The 14,899-nt window shown below is 53.8% G+C and overlaps 3 protein-coding genes across 3 annotated transcripts; 1 reads left to right on the top strand and 2 right to left on the bottom strand.

Moving 5' to 3' along the window:
* Positions 1-553: 553 nt before the first annotated feature.
* On the bottom strand, positions 554-5,192 carry CH63R_05919 (ABC-2 type transporter; the record flags this gene model as incomplete). Its single annotated transcript, XM_018300894.1, has 3 exons — positions 554-2,917; positions 2,980-3,139; positions 3,190-5,192. 3 exons carry the CDS (start codon positions 5,190-5,192, stop codon positions 554-556), a joined length of 4,527 nt encoding a protein of 1,508 aa, XP_018158744.1.
* A 3,916-nt stretch (positions 5,193-9,108) lies between these two features.
* CH63R_05918 (F-box domain containing protein) lies at positions 9,109-10,910 on the top strand (the record flags this gene model as incomplete). Its single annotated transcript, XM_018300893.1, has 4 exons — positions 9,109-9,290; positions 9,823-9,929; positions 9,982-10,317; positions 10,438-10,910. 4 exons carry the CDS (start codon positions 9,109-9,111, stop codon positions 10,908-10,910), a joined length of 1,098 nt encoding a protein of 365 aa, XP_018158743.1.
* A 760-nt stretch (positions 10,911-11,670) lies between these two features.
* Positions 11,671-13,393, bottom strand: CH63R_05917 (CDP-alcohol phosphatidyltransferase; the record flags this gene model as incomplete). Its single annotated transcript, XM_018300892.1, has 4 exons — positions 11,671-12,714; positions 12,793-12,918; positions 13,065-13,174; positions 13,372-13,393. The coding sequence occupies 4 exons, from the start codon at positions 13,391-13,393 to the stop codon at positions 11,671-11,673; spliced, it is 1,302 nt and encodes a 433-aa protein (XP_018158742.1).
* Positions 13,394-14,899: the final 1,506 nt, after the last annotated feature.

Genomic DNA, 14,899 nt, shown 5'->3' with positions numbered 1-14,899 from the left:
ACATCTAAGGCGAAGGTGGCTAGATCCAGATGATAACTGCAATTCGATAACGTCCTAAAGCCTGCTATCCTTCTTGATTATTTAAATCATCTCTTATGTGGTATTAGGGGGAGGGGTGTCGGCTTGGTTGGCTTGTTGCCATCAGTGTTCTCTTCCAGCTGGATCAGTGCTTCTCCAGGCACACGTGGTTGTGGGGTCTTTAACAATTTGTAGAACAGTGACCTTTTAATCTGCCAATGGATTTGAATGTCAGCTGGCTGACGCAAATCTCCTTCTGGAACACAAGTTCGCTCGTCTCACGATGCAACGGGGGAGAACGCTGTCATGCATATCTGACTGTATTGATTTGACACTCCTAAAAGGTATTGCGAGAGCTCTACTTATATGAATCCCCAACCTTGCAAAAAACAACAAAACTCTATGATGCCCATTATCCCCTATGTAATAAGATTGTTCAAATAATCTGATTAGTGAAAGAAAAGTGTCTCGAGACAGGGGTTTGCTCTGCCGAAACTTGGTTCCAAAGCAAAGTGGTGCTCTTCGGGGAGCCCCTTTAAGCCTTCTTCCTGCCTTTGGGCATGCGCAACAACCAGTAAAGACCCAGAGCGGCAAAAATGTTGACGAAAATGTACACCATACCGATGCCGAAGTCGCGCCACCTGTTGTCAAAGTTGGAGCTAATGGAGGTGAGGAAGGCGTTTGTGTTTTCGATGGAGCAGAAGCTGCAGTCGGTCCGGGCGGTGGGGTCCTCGAGATAACCTCCCATGGCACCGATGTAGTTGCTCATGTAGTCTTCGCATGTCTCGTTGGCCGGCGGATTGAAGTGGATGTACTCGTTCGAGGAGCACGTCACCTGTGAATTGGCCAGACCTGTCGACAAGATTGCCGATACGAGGTACGTGAATGGCGACACCCTGTACATGAAGATCCAGAAGCCAGGCATGGTCTCGGGGCTGGCCAAGACACCGCAGAACAGCAGACACATCATGAACAGGACGTTGGCCAGGTTGCCGCCCGCCTCGGCGGTGTCCGTAATGGCGATGCAGGCGTGGGCAAAGGTACACGTGAAGACAAGGAACTGCCAGAACAGAAGCCACATCAAGCCGGCGCGCTCGCTCTTCTGGCTGGGGTCGCCGTTCTCGTACAGACCGACGGGGTAGTAGACGCAGATGAACATGAACAACGACATGAGGGAGTTCCAAGGGATCTCGGTGACGATTTGCGACAGCATGAACACCTTCCAGCTGTACGTCTTGGAGGGACGTTCGCGGACTTCGTAGAGGGAGCGTTGAGTGACGAAGTGCGGCATCTGCTGCTGCACCAGTTGGCCGAAGATGGTGAGGATGTTGAAGATGGCAAACATCTGGTTCTGCAAGCCCTGGATACTGAGGGGGGCGTTGAGGAAGACGAGACCGATGAATAGGGCGACGGAACAACAAAGGATGAACTTGGAGTAGAGGTACGAGGGCGTGCGCCAGTATTGCTGGAAGACACGGCGGGTAACGATGAGGAACTGGTCCCACAGAGGAGCGGCGAACTCGCGATGTGCCAGCTCCTTGTCCTCGGCCGAGATCTTCTCGTTGGCGGTGCCCTGGGACTTGAGCCGCTGGAGCTCGTCCTGGACGGCCTGGTACTCGGGGCTTGACTTCCACGCCTGGTGCCAATCAACCTCGGTCGTCGAACCGGGCGCCGCACCAATCGCGCTGAGCATCCATTCAGCCGGGTTCTCACCAGGAGGACACTTGGGGGCACCGTTCCGTTCGAAATAGGAGGTGAGGGTGTGAGAGTTTTCGCCAATGTCGCCAAAGTACACGGTTCTGCCACCCTTGGCCAGGAACAACAGGCGGTCGAAGCGTTGGAACAGCATGGCAGACGGTTGGTGGATGGTGCACAAGATCGACTGGCCTGCCTTTGAGAGCTTTTCAAGCAGGTCCAGAATGGCCCACGACGTTTGGGAATCCAAGCCGGAGGTAGGCTCGTCGACGAAGAGCAGCAAGGGCGGCTTCGCAGCCAGTTCGACACCAATAGTGAGACGCTTTCGCTGCTCGACGTTCAGGCCCTCACCAAGCACACCTACGACGGCATCGGCGTATTCCTGCATGTCCAAAAGCTTGATGACTTCGTCCACATATGCAAGCTTTTCTGCCTTGGGCGTGGTGGCGGGTTGGCGCAGCAGAGCACTGAACTCCAACGCCTCTCGAACAGTACTCGTCTCAAGGTGAAGATCCTGTTGCTGGACATAGCCGGTCTTGCGCTGGAAGGATTCGTCGCGTATCTTGCCGTCAACGAGCATTTCTCCGGTGATCACGCCCATGGAGACACGGTCTGCGAGGCAGTCGAGTAAAGTCGTCTTTCCGGCGCCAGAAACGCCCATCAGGGCTGTCAATGTGCCCGGCTTTACCCATCCGTCCACCTCGTCCAGGATCCTTCGGGTCTCCGTCTTGATCTTGACCTCGTAACACACCTTGCCCCAGTGGAAAACGCTTGTGGAGCCTTGAATCGCACCCTCGTTGGCCGAAGCGCCCTGGCCGCCCTTTTCAACAATGGCAGAGGGCCCGGACACAGAAGCTTCAGGGTCGTCCTTGACTTTGGAAGGAGCGGAAACACCTCTGCGGAAGACAAGGACCTCTCCCTTGGACTTCTTGGCCGAGATGTATTCTGTGGCCAAGAAGTAGACAGTGTGGAGGGCGATGGTGAAAGCGATGAGGATGCCAATGTTGCGCCACTTGTGAGAGTTGAAGTACTTGTACTGGGAGTTGATGTACGCGTCTCCGCTGACAGTAGACCTGCCGGGAACCGCGCCGACCGTGGAACAGGCTCTGTTGTCCAAGCTGATATTCTCATAGCCGGCGAGCCCAGGGCTGGGAACGAAGGCGCCGCATTCGAATTCGCGGTTGTGGAACTCGTTCACCATGAGCTAAAGGTACAGCCAGAAATTAGCTTATCGTTTCCAGAGACGCTTTAAACGCGCCAACTTACCGCTTCGAAACCATAAGCAACGGGATCGAGATAGTTGATCCACCGGCACCATCCCAGCATGTAGTCAACGGGGATGACGAAGCCAGTGAAGATAACCAGGGCGAGAATCAGAATGGAAGCGGGTACCATGGCCTGCGACAATGAGCGAGACAACGAGGCGCTGCTTGGTGTTAGCAACCGTGAGTTCTGATAGAAGAGGCTCCGACTTACATTGATCTGAATACTCCTGACATGGCGAGAACCATGAGGAAGGTAGTTAGCAGGAAGAAGAAGAAGTTGCCAGGCTGTCTGTTCAGGTTGGTCATGAAGTAGAGGATCAAGTCGTAACAGATGGTGTTTGCGATCTTGTATGGCATGTCTACCAAGACAGAGGAGAAAGCTTCGGCCGATGCGTGATAGAATGCATAGCGTCTCTGCTTCTCGACAATGGGTCTCTGGGAGTACTGGGTGAGAATCTCGAGGGCGCTGGAGAAAGCGTTGGCGAGAATGGCGACGAAGAGGACCGCAGACCGACTGTAGAAAGAAGTGGTGGTTTCCGGAAGATTGTAGAACAAAGACGACATGATCAGAGCCGTACACGAGTTGGCAATGAGCGAAAACAACGTCAGACTGGGATCGCCTTTGAGGAGTTTGAAGCCACGCCAGAGACACAGCCTGACTTGCTGGCCGTAGGAGAGGATGAAAGGGGACTTGAGGCGTTGGTTCTTTGCCTGCACTGACTGCTTCTGGTTCCTGAAGACCTCGGCGTCCGGTCCATCGAGGGGGTGGGCGGCTTTATATTGCTCGATTTGTTCCTTCAAGGCCTGGTTCTCCTGGCTGGCGTTCCAGCAAGCAGCAAAGTCGTCAGGGGTTCTGGGGACGCGGGACTCCCATCCAGGGCGAACGACACGTTCGGATGGCGCCGTCATCGAGGTGAGGAAGTCGGGTGTTGTCTGGCGGGGCGGGCATTCGAATCCGAGATTGATAAAGTACTGTCTCGCTTCCGTTGTGCGACCGAAGAAGATCTGTCGTCCCTCATACAGAACGAGGACCTTGTCGAACAGGTCATACGCGCTCTGGGGCGCCTGGTAAATCGAGACGGCGCAGGTCTGACCGAACAGTTCCGACTGCAAACGCAGAGTCTTGCAGAACTCGACAGCATTGGCCGAGTCAAGACCTCTGGTTGAGTTATCCCAGCACTGCAAAGGAGCGTTCGACAACGTTGCCTCGGCAATGGTCACGCGCTTGCGTTCTCCTCCGGACACACCGCGGATGTACTCGTTGCCCACACGTGTATTGACCGTGTGGCTGATGCCGTACATGGCCATGACAACGTCGCGAAGGTGGTCACAGTACTGGCTGGAAGAGATGCCGGGAGGAAGGACTCGAGGACAACGAGCCCTGGAAGCAAACGTAAGGGTGTCTCCCACGGAAAGCTGAGGGTAGTGGACGTCCACTTCGGCGGTGTAAATGGCGTCTCCCGCGTGGTGCTTGTGTAGCTCATTTGCAGAGAGGCCCTGGTAGTTGAAGTAGGCACGGTCATCGGTGTAGATGCCGTTCATCTCGCCCGCAATCGTCTTGAGGAAGGTAGAGCAGCCAGACCCAGGAGGCCCAAGGACGACAAGCATCTCTCCTGCTTCGACCACACCATTGAAGTCCCGGAGAATGTCGATGCGGCGCTGGCCTCCCGTCTTCGAGGTGAGTTTGCGGGCGAGACCAGGGATCTCAAGCCACACGTTCGCAATATCCTTCTGGTAGTCCGTCTCCTTGCCGTATCCGAAGACGTTCAAGTCCTGGTACATGAAGCCGGCTGTTCTGTATCCAGATCCGTGCTCGTTGGTGATGTTGGCGAGGGTCTTGGCCCACTTCCGGGCGCTGAATTTCTTTCCGTTGGGGTTGAGGGGCGAGTCGGGGTCATCGCTGCCGAACAAAGCCATGTTGTCCCCGTCGACGTTGACGGCCGAGTGTCGGGTGTACTCTCGAGCCAGTTCCTGTACAATGGACTGGCGGCGCTCCAGCTCGGTGTCGTTTCCATCTTCATCGGACGTCGATGCGAAAGCATCGGCATCTTTGCCATACACAGAGTTACCGTCCATGGCCTTCGAAGTCGGTAGTGCTTCTTCGTTCTGGGTAAAAATGGCGTCGTGGTCCACGAAAGTCTTTTGGCTACCAGCAGGAGATCGGCCAGGGCCGGTGCTGCGAGATGTCGCGTCTGCGTTGAACGGCACAGACATTTCGTCGGATGGTGAGAATGCGTGACGAGAATATCAGGGACGGCTGGCTGATGGAGCGGTTGCAAGGAAGTCTTGCTATCCTGTATTTCAAGACACAAAATCAGTTTTCGACCTATCCAAAACTCCGTTGGAAACAGCTTACCGATCAGCACCAACCAGTTCTTCGCTCAGTTTGTCGGAGCAACCGTGCCAACAAACTCGGTCAGATGCAGGAGAGAAGAAGAAGGAGAAGTAGAAGAACAATGATATCCCTGTCTCCAAGATCCGTGAAGTAAACAAGAGACGGTTTAAGAGACAATGGCTGAAGCTCTGAAACGTCCCATGTAAATAAGAGCTGATCTAGATTTATCAAGAGACGTACGGAGTATGCTGCTCCCCGTATGTCCACGACCCATAATACGCAAGGGGTCCATCTCGAATCCGAACCCTCATATTCAACCCAGAGCCCCGGGTCATCCGTGCGCCAAATATGTCCAGCTTCGACAAGTTGACGTAGTGACACGAAGGCTGAACCTGGCCTGCCGTCGGGGAATCGAAATTCTTGCATCTTGTCCTTTGCCTGCAGCCAGCGTGTAAGTGCCTCCTGTGGTATTGTGGGTCCATAGCGGCGGCTACCTTGGCGACGATCATCACGTTAAGGCCCGCAACGATGTCTAGGGGTTGGAAAGGTGTGTGGGGGCAGTCCCGGTCTGCGGGCTCTCGGAAAGTTGATGTGCTCCGAGCGGACACCGTCGACCCCGTAACATTTCCTTGAAGTCCAGACTTCCCACCCTCTAAAGCCAGCCAATGTCCAGCAAAAAAAGCTAGAAAAAAAAAGACCAGCCGTTCGTTTAATCTTTATTTTCTGGACGTGTTGACTGCGTGCCGCACCTTATTTCCCCAGCTTTTTCATGAAAGCTAGGTTTATGGTATTAATCACCTAGTGAACCAACCACTTGCATGACTAAGTTTACCTTACATAACTACAACTGCAGGTTAGAAGCAAAAGCCTTGACTTCGCACAGAAGCAACGACTACATCCGGTACGTCAGTACAGCTGAGGGCCCCCAAGAACCCTTTTAACCCTTCTTTTCGTTCGCCCTGTCCATGTATACATTCACTCGCTTATACGGTCCTTGTCACAGGTTACTGAGATTGAGCATAAATGGCCTTTGTACCACGTGTACCTGCGCAGCATTGGCTGTAAAAAGAGACAGCCATTTGCCAAGTCGTATGTGTGTCATACCATAGCGGCTGGGTCAGACTCAGGCTGGGTCATGTGTGACTCTCGGGGTCCGTTTTCAAGACCGCTGCCAGCGCCATGCTCCATTTGTAATCCGCAATACCGCTACGGACGCTGCATATGTGGAGCCTCCGGTCGGTCTTGTTCGGGGACGGCCACGACAGTTGAATGTCCATTCCAGGGGTTGTCCCGTTTGATCGGATATGACGTTTGCGCTGCAGCCCCTTCGATTTGCTTGTCTGCATTTTTCACGCAACGAAGTGGATGCGCCAATACCACAGGCTAACGGATGTATCAGCTCCTAATTCCGAGGGAGGCAATGGCTTCATCTGCCGTGGCGGCAAATCACAGAGCGTAGGAAAAGAGGTTCCTACTGACGAAAAAGCCGAAGCGGCGCCTTCACTACTGGAACGAGCTTCGATTGGGCCTTCTATCCCATCTAGTGCTTCTAGAATCTACTGTCTCCAGTTCACCCTGGACGCTGGCATCCGATGGTGTTATCAAAACTTAGGAGGCAGCAGGGTCCCGCTGCTCATCATCCTTGGCCCTTTCGGGTACTTCCTAGCACCCGAAGGAGTAGCAAGTTCTGGACATGATACGCCCCGGGGATTACGACGGCATTCCTGCCGCCGAAAAAAGAGCGCCATCGCTAATCTCTTCGACCGAGCGGCTTCCGGCGCGGCATGCAACGCTAGCTCGTGAAAAAGAGACCGAACCCCCAGGGCATCGGGACAAGTATACGACAGACCCGCTCATGAAGGCTCGTTCTGTCTGCAGATGACCCCTCTCTGATAACAAGGGTTCATCTTTCGGATCTCACTTCGATCGAAAAGAGAAGGAAAATTAGAGAGGAGCTATAAGAGGGAAGTAAGGACATCAACTTCCATGCACACGTTCCATATCGAGCTACTAGTTGACCAACTGCAAGACAGGAGAGAAGAAGAGACTTTGTAGAACCGTTTTCGGAGCCTTTTCGCATGGCGAAAGCAATCAGTTCAAACAAGGACGATCTAGCACGAATTCCTAACTTGAAACAGCTTAACCTTTTATCCTTCGCCCTCTAGCTCAGGAGCTCATCGTCTTCAGTGGGAGTAGAAATGCTGCTTGTGATCACGTGGCGCTGCCATGCATCATAATGAGACAAGCCTTGCGTAGTAACCAATTGCCGGATTGTTCTTACATCTATACTACAGTCTTTGAAATTAACTGAAAGTAGGTGAAGACTGCTTAGATAATAATCATGTCTACTTCCTCTGAATGTCTTGACTTCAACATGCGCATACCACAAATAAGCCTTGGTCACATTTACTACTAGCCTTTAGCAATTTCTATTTAGTACTTAGCTTACAGTTGATTTGCACCCTTGAAATAGTAAAGCATGCAGAGATCAGGTTACACGTACAGTAGACAATTCTTCCCCTTAAAATACATAGATTGCTTGTGTACGTAAACCCTTTACGGACCCTTGTTATCGAAGCTGTCTTGGAGCAGCGGGTCGATAGCCAATACGTCCCAAATGTGCTGGATTTGCTGACGAGACTTTGGTTGACTATAAATGCCGTATTGTCCGATGTCCCGACCGAGTAACATCCTTTGTCTCTGTTTCTGCATCTAGTTCCCGCTCGCGTGCGAGGAATCAGTAGAGATCCAGTGTTCAGCTCAAAGGCACACTTTACTCCAGAACATCTAGCTTCAATCGTCTTTCAAACTACAAATGACTAGAAACTTGCTTGCAGCAAGAGAACAGCTTCAGCCCCGGTTGAGTTGTTCAGTACACGTGTAACAATCTGGAGGCAACCATCGGTTCATCATCGTTTTTATGCTGGACCGAATTCTAGGCCCTTCCAAAGATGGATTTTCTAATCCTAATATCCATAACCACCATGTTGACTGCAGAGCATTCTCGAAATTTGTTTCGAGTGTCATTCGACGTATGTGTCTTCTAACTGATGGAACACAACCCTTGGGTCCTGCAATCTCATCTGCCTTCCAACCCGTCACGCTTCCCAAACATTGATCTTGATCGATTCAGGTTTGACACTGAGTTCTGTCTTTCTCTAACGTCTTTGCAATGCTTTGACGACTTCGACTCGGCGTCATCAACTGTAAGACCATGTGTCTTAGATTTGTGCTCAGATGATCCTGGCAGCGTTTCTCGCCTTGCAGGTCGTGTTTCTAGCTCTGCGTACTCGATCTCAGCCGCTTCAGACTTCAGTATCAGTTGCGGCCGATATCTTGATGCTTATAGCTCCTACTGTCGGTTCTGTATTTGATCCAGACGTAAAACAAGCTTAAGTACAGCTTAGTGGCGGTCACAAGGGTCCGGCGCTCTGTGACGGAGACTAATACTAAAGAAATTGCTGGCAAGATGCCGCTGCCCATGAGGTGGCCGCCAGATGGGGCGTTGACGTCTACGAACGCGGTCGCGTCGTACGGGTGAGTCCGTAACTCTACCACCCCTTTCAGCGGGGCTCTCGAACTGGACTATTCTGTTGGTATTCTGCTGACTGTTTGGAAATCCCGGGCTCGGACCCGGTGCTCAAAGGGATCTCCCTGACCGTCGGTACTGGCTAGCACGTTGCCACACATGGTCGTTCGGGCAGTGGCAAGATCTCACTCATTCTTAATTTGTTGCAGATGATGGAAGCAAGAGAGGGGGAAATCGAGTTAGATGGCATAGACGTGTCAACACTGATGCCAGCCGAGCTCCGTTCCCGTTTCAACTTCGTATCTCAATACTTCTTTCTGATGCCCGGCACTGTTCGTTTCAACATCGACCCCCTCGGCGTCTGCTTGGACGACGCAGATATTTCCTGGGCTCTGGAAAGATTGGCTGTTGGAATATCGTCCGAATCCAAGGCGAATTGGATCAGGAGGTAGATGCAAACACCTGGTCGGCTGGTCAGAAGCAGCTTCTCTGCTTGTACCGGGCAATGGTATTGGACGATGCAATGAGCAGGTGGATTTCAACCCATTCGTGTTTCCTCGATCTGCAATCGTACTGACGCCTTATGGCGTGGGTATCGATACAGAACCACTCATGCAGAGCATTGTCGACAGGAAAAAACAGAAGGGGCGTAAACTTGGGTATTTCTTATTTACTGGAACCTTAACCAGGGGTATCCGTATTTGGATACGCCATTAGCTAAGTGGGCAACAACTTGCTTGAAGTTCTTGCCTGTCTTGGACAAAGCTATTCACAGCCAAGGACATCCTGCGCAGCCCCCTTTCCCTCCAGGAAGGCTAGGAATAACCTCAACCTACTTACAGCACGCTTCGCTTTTGTTTTCGCTGACAGCCTCTCCAACATCCAGCATAAGATTTGCTGTTCTAGACATTCTTCTTCGAGGCTATCTTGTAAGCTCAAGTAGCAAAATGAGATTTTTTAGATTGCTAATCGCCGCGCAGAACCAACACCGCCCATGGAATCCGCCTCTATAAGAGACCAAAAGATGGTCTGGATCTTTTTTCTGGCGGCGCTGCTGCATCCCTTAACCATCCTCTCGATATGTCTGGTGTGTTTCCGAAAAACACGCTCCGGACTACATAGAGTACGAAATGTGAAAGCAATACCATTGTCGTCTGCACCACCAACACTCCTTGAACTCCCAACCGACCTGCTTCACGTCATCATCGACCACCTCGACCTCGCGGCCGAGTTTCACCTCTCGCAGACCTGCCGGGCCCTACGACATCTGACGCACAGAGACTGGAAGACCCTCATCCCCTGTCTCCCGTACCGAGAGATACTCCCTTTCTACATCGGCCTCGCCTACACCAGGCCGGACCACTGGGCCTGCGAGCGCTGCTGCCGGCTGCACCGAATTCCCAACATCTCCCTGGCGCCACGCTTTGGGCAGTCGCAGACCTGCGGGATGCGAACGGACTGGACTTGGCCGGAGGGTGAGGAGTACCTGATCCAGCCGGGCCACGTCGAGCTCGCGCTGAAGCTGGCGCGGACGGGAGCGAATTAGGGGCACCTCAGCCGGCTCACAGCGCCGTACCATTACTCGTCCTCTCCAGATCCTACAGACTTGTGGCACGAGGCATCGCCGAGAATAGTCGGTGACAGGTTCCTCCTCCGCAAGAAGACGTATGTCCCGATCTGGACCTCGGTCGCGGCAGTCAATGTCTGCCCGCACGCGACACTTGTTTCGGCCGGCGGCCACGGTATGATCCCGTTTCTTGTGGATCGGTTCTGCAACCCCGAGTACGTCAGAGACGAGCTCGAACGGGCGCTCCGCAATCTCGGGCGGGAGGTCTCCGGACATTGCAACTACTGCCCCACGGACTACAGTGTCGTGGCCTCGGTCGACGAGTGTACCGTCACGGCTTGGTATGATTTCGGATCGTACGAGCTCGTGAGGTACTACATGTGGATGACGCACTGCGAGTCCCCCTCGCATTGGCTTCTCAATTTGGATAAGCTAGCAATACGCCACGTTCCTGGCAGTGTTCGGGAGCTGTATTTCAGGGACTTGAAGGAGGAGGAGTAATAAACGCGCAGAGCGTTTTAGAGCGATGCCAGAAACAGTACAGCGGAGGTAGTTGATACCCACACTATCAAGAGAACAGGCACGGAAGTATTAGGAGGAACATATATATGCCATGACCTGCGCCTGGATGGAAGAGACCTTGTTGTCCGTTAGCAATAAGCGGTTGGAGGATCCTAATCGGCCGGTTCGTACCATCTTTGGTGTTAACTTCTTCAAGACGATGCCCGTTCTTCTCTGTTAATTCGGCATTCTGGACCTTTGGCTATGATGCATCCCTTGCCGAGTCTTGGTTACAATCGCACCAGTCCACCCTGATGTATTATGAAAGTAAAGCAGTTGAATGTGAGTATTATGCAGAGGACTGCTTTCGTCCCTGCGACTAGTAGTGGTAGTAGAGCAAGTGCAACTCAATCCAGCCGTGCCCGCATAACCCATGGCTTGGCTTTGCTCGCCTGAAGCGTAGACGGAGACATGAAAAAAGCGCCAGTGTCAAGTGCATGCCATGTTGAAAGTGGGATCAGCCTCCAGCAACGCCGATATCCATGCAGAAAAATAAAAGCGCAACCAATTTCCTCTCCAAAGCCAAAGCGGTGCTTGCTGTAGTTCATTCCACTTGAGAAATTCGTGCGACGATTCTTTGAAATCTTTATCCCAGCCCGATCCCAACACCCAGCCCAGTCCTTTCTAATGTTGTGTGCTGTGGTTCCCTCTGTCAGCCAAGAGTCCAGACGGAGAGACTTGGCTTCGACAGACTGCGCGTCTAGTCCTTCTTCATTCCGTTCAGGAGGCCGTTGGTAAGAGGCGGTGCCTTGGCCGCAGCAAGTGCCTGCTTGTTTGCTAGCTGCTTCTCCTTAGGGATGGTAAGAGCATTAATGCCAAGGAAGTTGCAGATGCTGGTAATGACCAAGTACGCCCAGCGAAAGTAGACAACGGCGGAGAAGACGAGGTAGCCGTACAGGTAGTACAGCTCGTTCTGGGCGCTGACAACAGGGAAACCCAGGTGCGGGAGGTTGGCAAACACAGCACCGCCGACGAGGGGCACAAGCATGACGGTCCAGTAGGGGAACGGCTGCTTCGTCAGATGGGCGAGGATCATCTTGGTGGTCAGGCGACCAAAGACAAAGGCCATGATGAAACAGAAGAGGACGAGGTGGTTGTCGCTACGGATGGCCGAATACGGCGAGTACACCCAGGCGCCGATAGCGAGGGTGTAGACCGTCATGGGCGTCCACTCGAGGAAGACGGGGGCAACGGGCTCGCCGCGGGCGCGACGGGCCTGGATGACGTGGAGGACGCAGAAGGGGATGTGGGTAGCGAAGAGCGAGAAGACAATCATGGCGATCCAGATGTCACGGATGGAGTAGTCGCCTAGCAGGTAGTGGAAACCAAAGAGATGCTGCTCGGCCTTGTCGCCAAGGATGTTGATGATGGGCTCGGTCCAGATGCCGGGGCCGTAGATGCCCGAGACGACCATGAAGCTGCAGGCGATCAGGATGCCCTCGGTAGGGCCGTTGATCCTGCCCAGGTACAGGGTGTGGGTGTGGTAGGTCTCCCAGGTCGAAAAGAACATAGGCAGGCAGGGCACGAGGGCGGTGAAGACGCCAGACTTGGAGGTGCCGAGACCCATGGCGGCGGTCTCGAGAAGGCTGGCCAGTGTGCAGTTGAGCGAGTCGATGCCGTGGTCGAAGAGCTCGCCGAGGCCGCTCGAAGTGCCGGTGCGTCGCGCCTGCTTGCCGTCGAGGTTATCCATGGTCTGGTACATGAAAAGGCCGAAGGCGAAGCTGAAGTATAGCCATGACGGGCCCTAGAATAGTATCAGCAAGACAGCCCTCGAAGAATGGTGGTCGTGCATCTCGCCCGAGAAGCAGCGTCTCCAACGTACCGGTCCGACCAAGTCAGGCATGAAGACGACTAGAAGGCCAATGTTTCCGAGAATGAAGAAGAAGCCTAGCAGGGTGACCATATTCGGGGCGAGCCATAGCGGCAAGAGCTCAACAGCGGCATTCCACTGCGGAGAGGACGGTTAGTAGGGGTATCGCAAAGGAAAGCGCTGAACTGAGCTCGAGGCCGCTCGGATGGGCGCGGGGCAGGTTGAGGAGTGGGAGGAGGAGGAGAAGAAGGAGGAGGATGAGGATCGTCGGAGGGGCTACGCACGTAGGGTCGGAGGATGTAGTTGGAGATGGGCGACTTGTCGACGGCCGAGTACTTGTAGGACTTGAGGTGGATGAGGGCATCGTCCGAGATGCATTCGGCAGATGCCGACTCTGATCAATGGGCCGTTAGCTGTCGTTCATCCATCGGCAAGGGTCCACCAGAGCTCCGAGGGGACTGAAGCTCTCGATGCAGGTCCATTAGTCGCGGCGGGCGCGCGTTCGCGACGCCAACGCCAAGGCCATCCAGGTGTCTGGGCTTTTCTCTCTGGGATGAAGATACTGGAGGAAGAGGAGGGTTCGGTGCTCACTTTCTGACGTCGCGGCGCCCATGTTTTGACCTATTGCGTCAGAGAGACACAAAAGACTCTTATGTCTGGAATGACGGCGATGGTGGGGGGAGGGAGGTGAAGGTAGAGTTGGAAAAAGTGCCTGAAGCAACAAAGTGGTATTGTTTTTTGGGTCAATGGCGGTGGGGGTCTGGAGGGGGAGTAGGCAGAAGGGGGGGTTGATGGGAGGGGAGGGGAGGGGATCAATGGCCCTATTAAAGAGACGGAAGGTTGCAAGAGGAGCCGTAAGTGCGCAATAGTGGGAGTGGGAGAGCGCGGGAAAGGGAAAGGGAAGCCGGCCTTGGGGATCGAAGCTGGCCTTATTGAGTTCGCATCATAATCGGCCGCGTGCGCCGTCCGTCGGGTTTCCTTATTTTTTTTTAAAATTCTTTTTTCATTCTCTTCTTTTTTAGGGGTGGGAAACGGCCGGGGTCAGGCATATGAAGTGGGGCTCTACAAGCTATCCGGCTTCTATCTCGCGGTGGTTTTGCGAACAGCCAGCAAATAACAGGCGGCGCAGGCACAAGCTTCCTGTTTCGGGAGCAAATCAAGACAGATGCTGGGGGGGGTCCAGGAGCCTGGGGCAGCGCCGCGGCGGCCGGGGCGGAGGGGCAGGACGCAGGAGGGGAGGCTCTCGGTGCCGTAGGTACGCGGCCGTCGACGTGCGTCAGCCCACCTTCACCGCGGCCGATGGGGAGTACGTACCCAACGCGCAGGTAGGTACCTACCTCGTGATGCTTCAACTGTGACACGACCACCCAAGTATGACTTACTCGTCTACTCCTACAGATGTACACAAGAGCATCACATCAGCTACATGTGTCTGTCAGATCGTCATCCATCATTCCCCCGTTTCCATCTCTTCACTGCCAGGCTACCCTGCTGCAAATATCACATGGATGGTCAAAGGGCAACCGTCCCATGTGGGATGTTGCTCTCGGCGTTCAACAAAATGAACAAAAACCAAACCCTCGAACCCTCGAACCCTACTACCGACCCATCGAACCTGTTAGAACAAGCGCCGGCTCTCTCAAACGTCCCAAGCTCCTCATCCGTTTTCCCATCCGCCGCGCTGGCTCTTCTGAGGAAGCCTGAGACAGACAAAGGTTAGTCAAGGAACCCCCCTCCTCCATCGCTTTTACCGCCTTTTCGACGCGCTTCCCGTCCAACGTCATTGGACTGGGTCGGGGACGCTGGGCCGCCCTAACGCCGCCTCCGACTGCAACGTGCTCAAGCCTGCATCTTCGTCTAAGGTAGTGGAAGTACTGATCACTCGTCTCGACGGCTGCGCATTGACGATGAGTGATTGACATGTGAGAGGAAAAAGGACAGAAGGAAGGAAAGGGAAGAGAAACAGAGACCCTAAAATCCAGCCTCCGGTGCTGTCTGTAAGATTACATTCACCTCGAAGCTGAATGCTGCAGTAGGAGGAGCTGCGTTTACAGGTCGGTCAAGATAGCAGCGGGGCGCTTGGCCAGATACACCGAGCTCACCTCCCTCTGCGTCCCCA

Source organism: Colletotrichum higginsianum, chromosome 4 (assembly GCF_001672515.1).
Source record: "Colletotrichum higginsianum IMI 349063 chromosome 4, whole genome shotgun sequence".
Classification (NCBI taxonomy): Eukaryota; Fungi; Ascomycota; class Sordariomycetes; order Glomerellales; family Glomerellaceae; genus Colletotrichum; species Colletotrichum higginsianum.
Note: the sequence above shows the minus strand (reverse complement) of the source record. Positions and strands in the feature narration are given on the sequence as shown.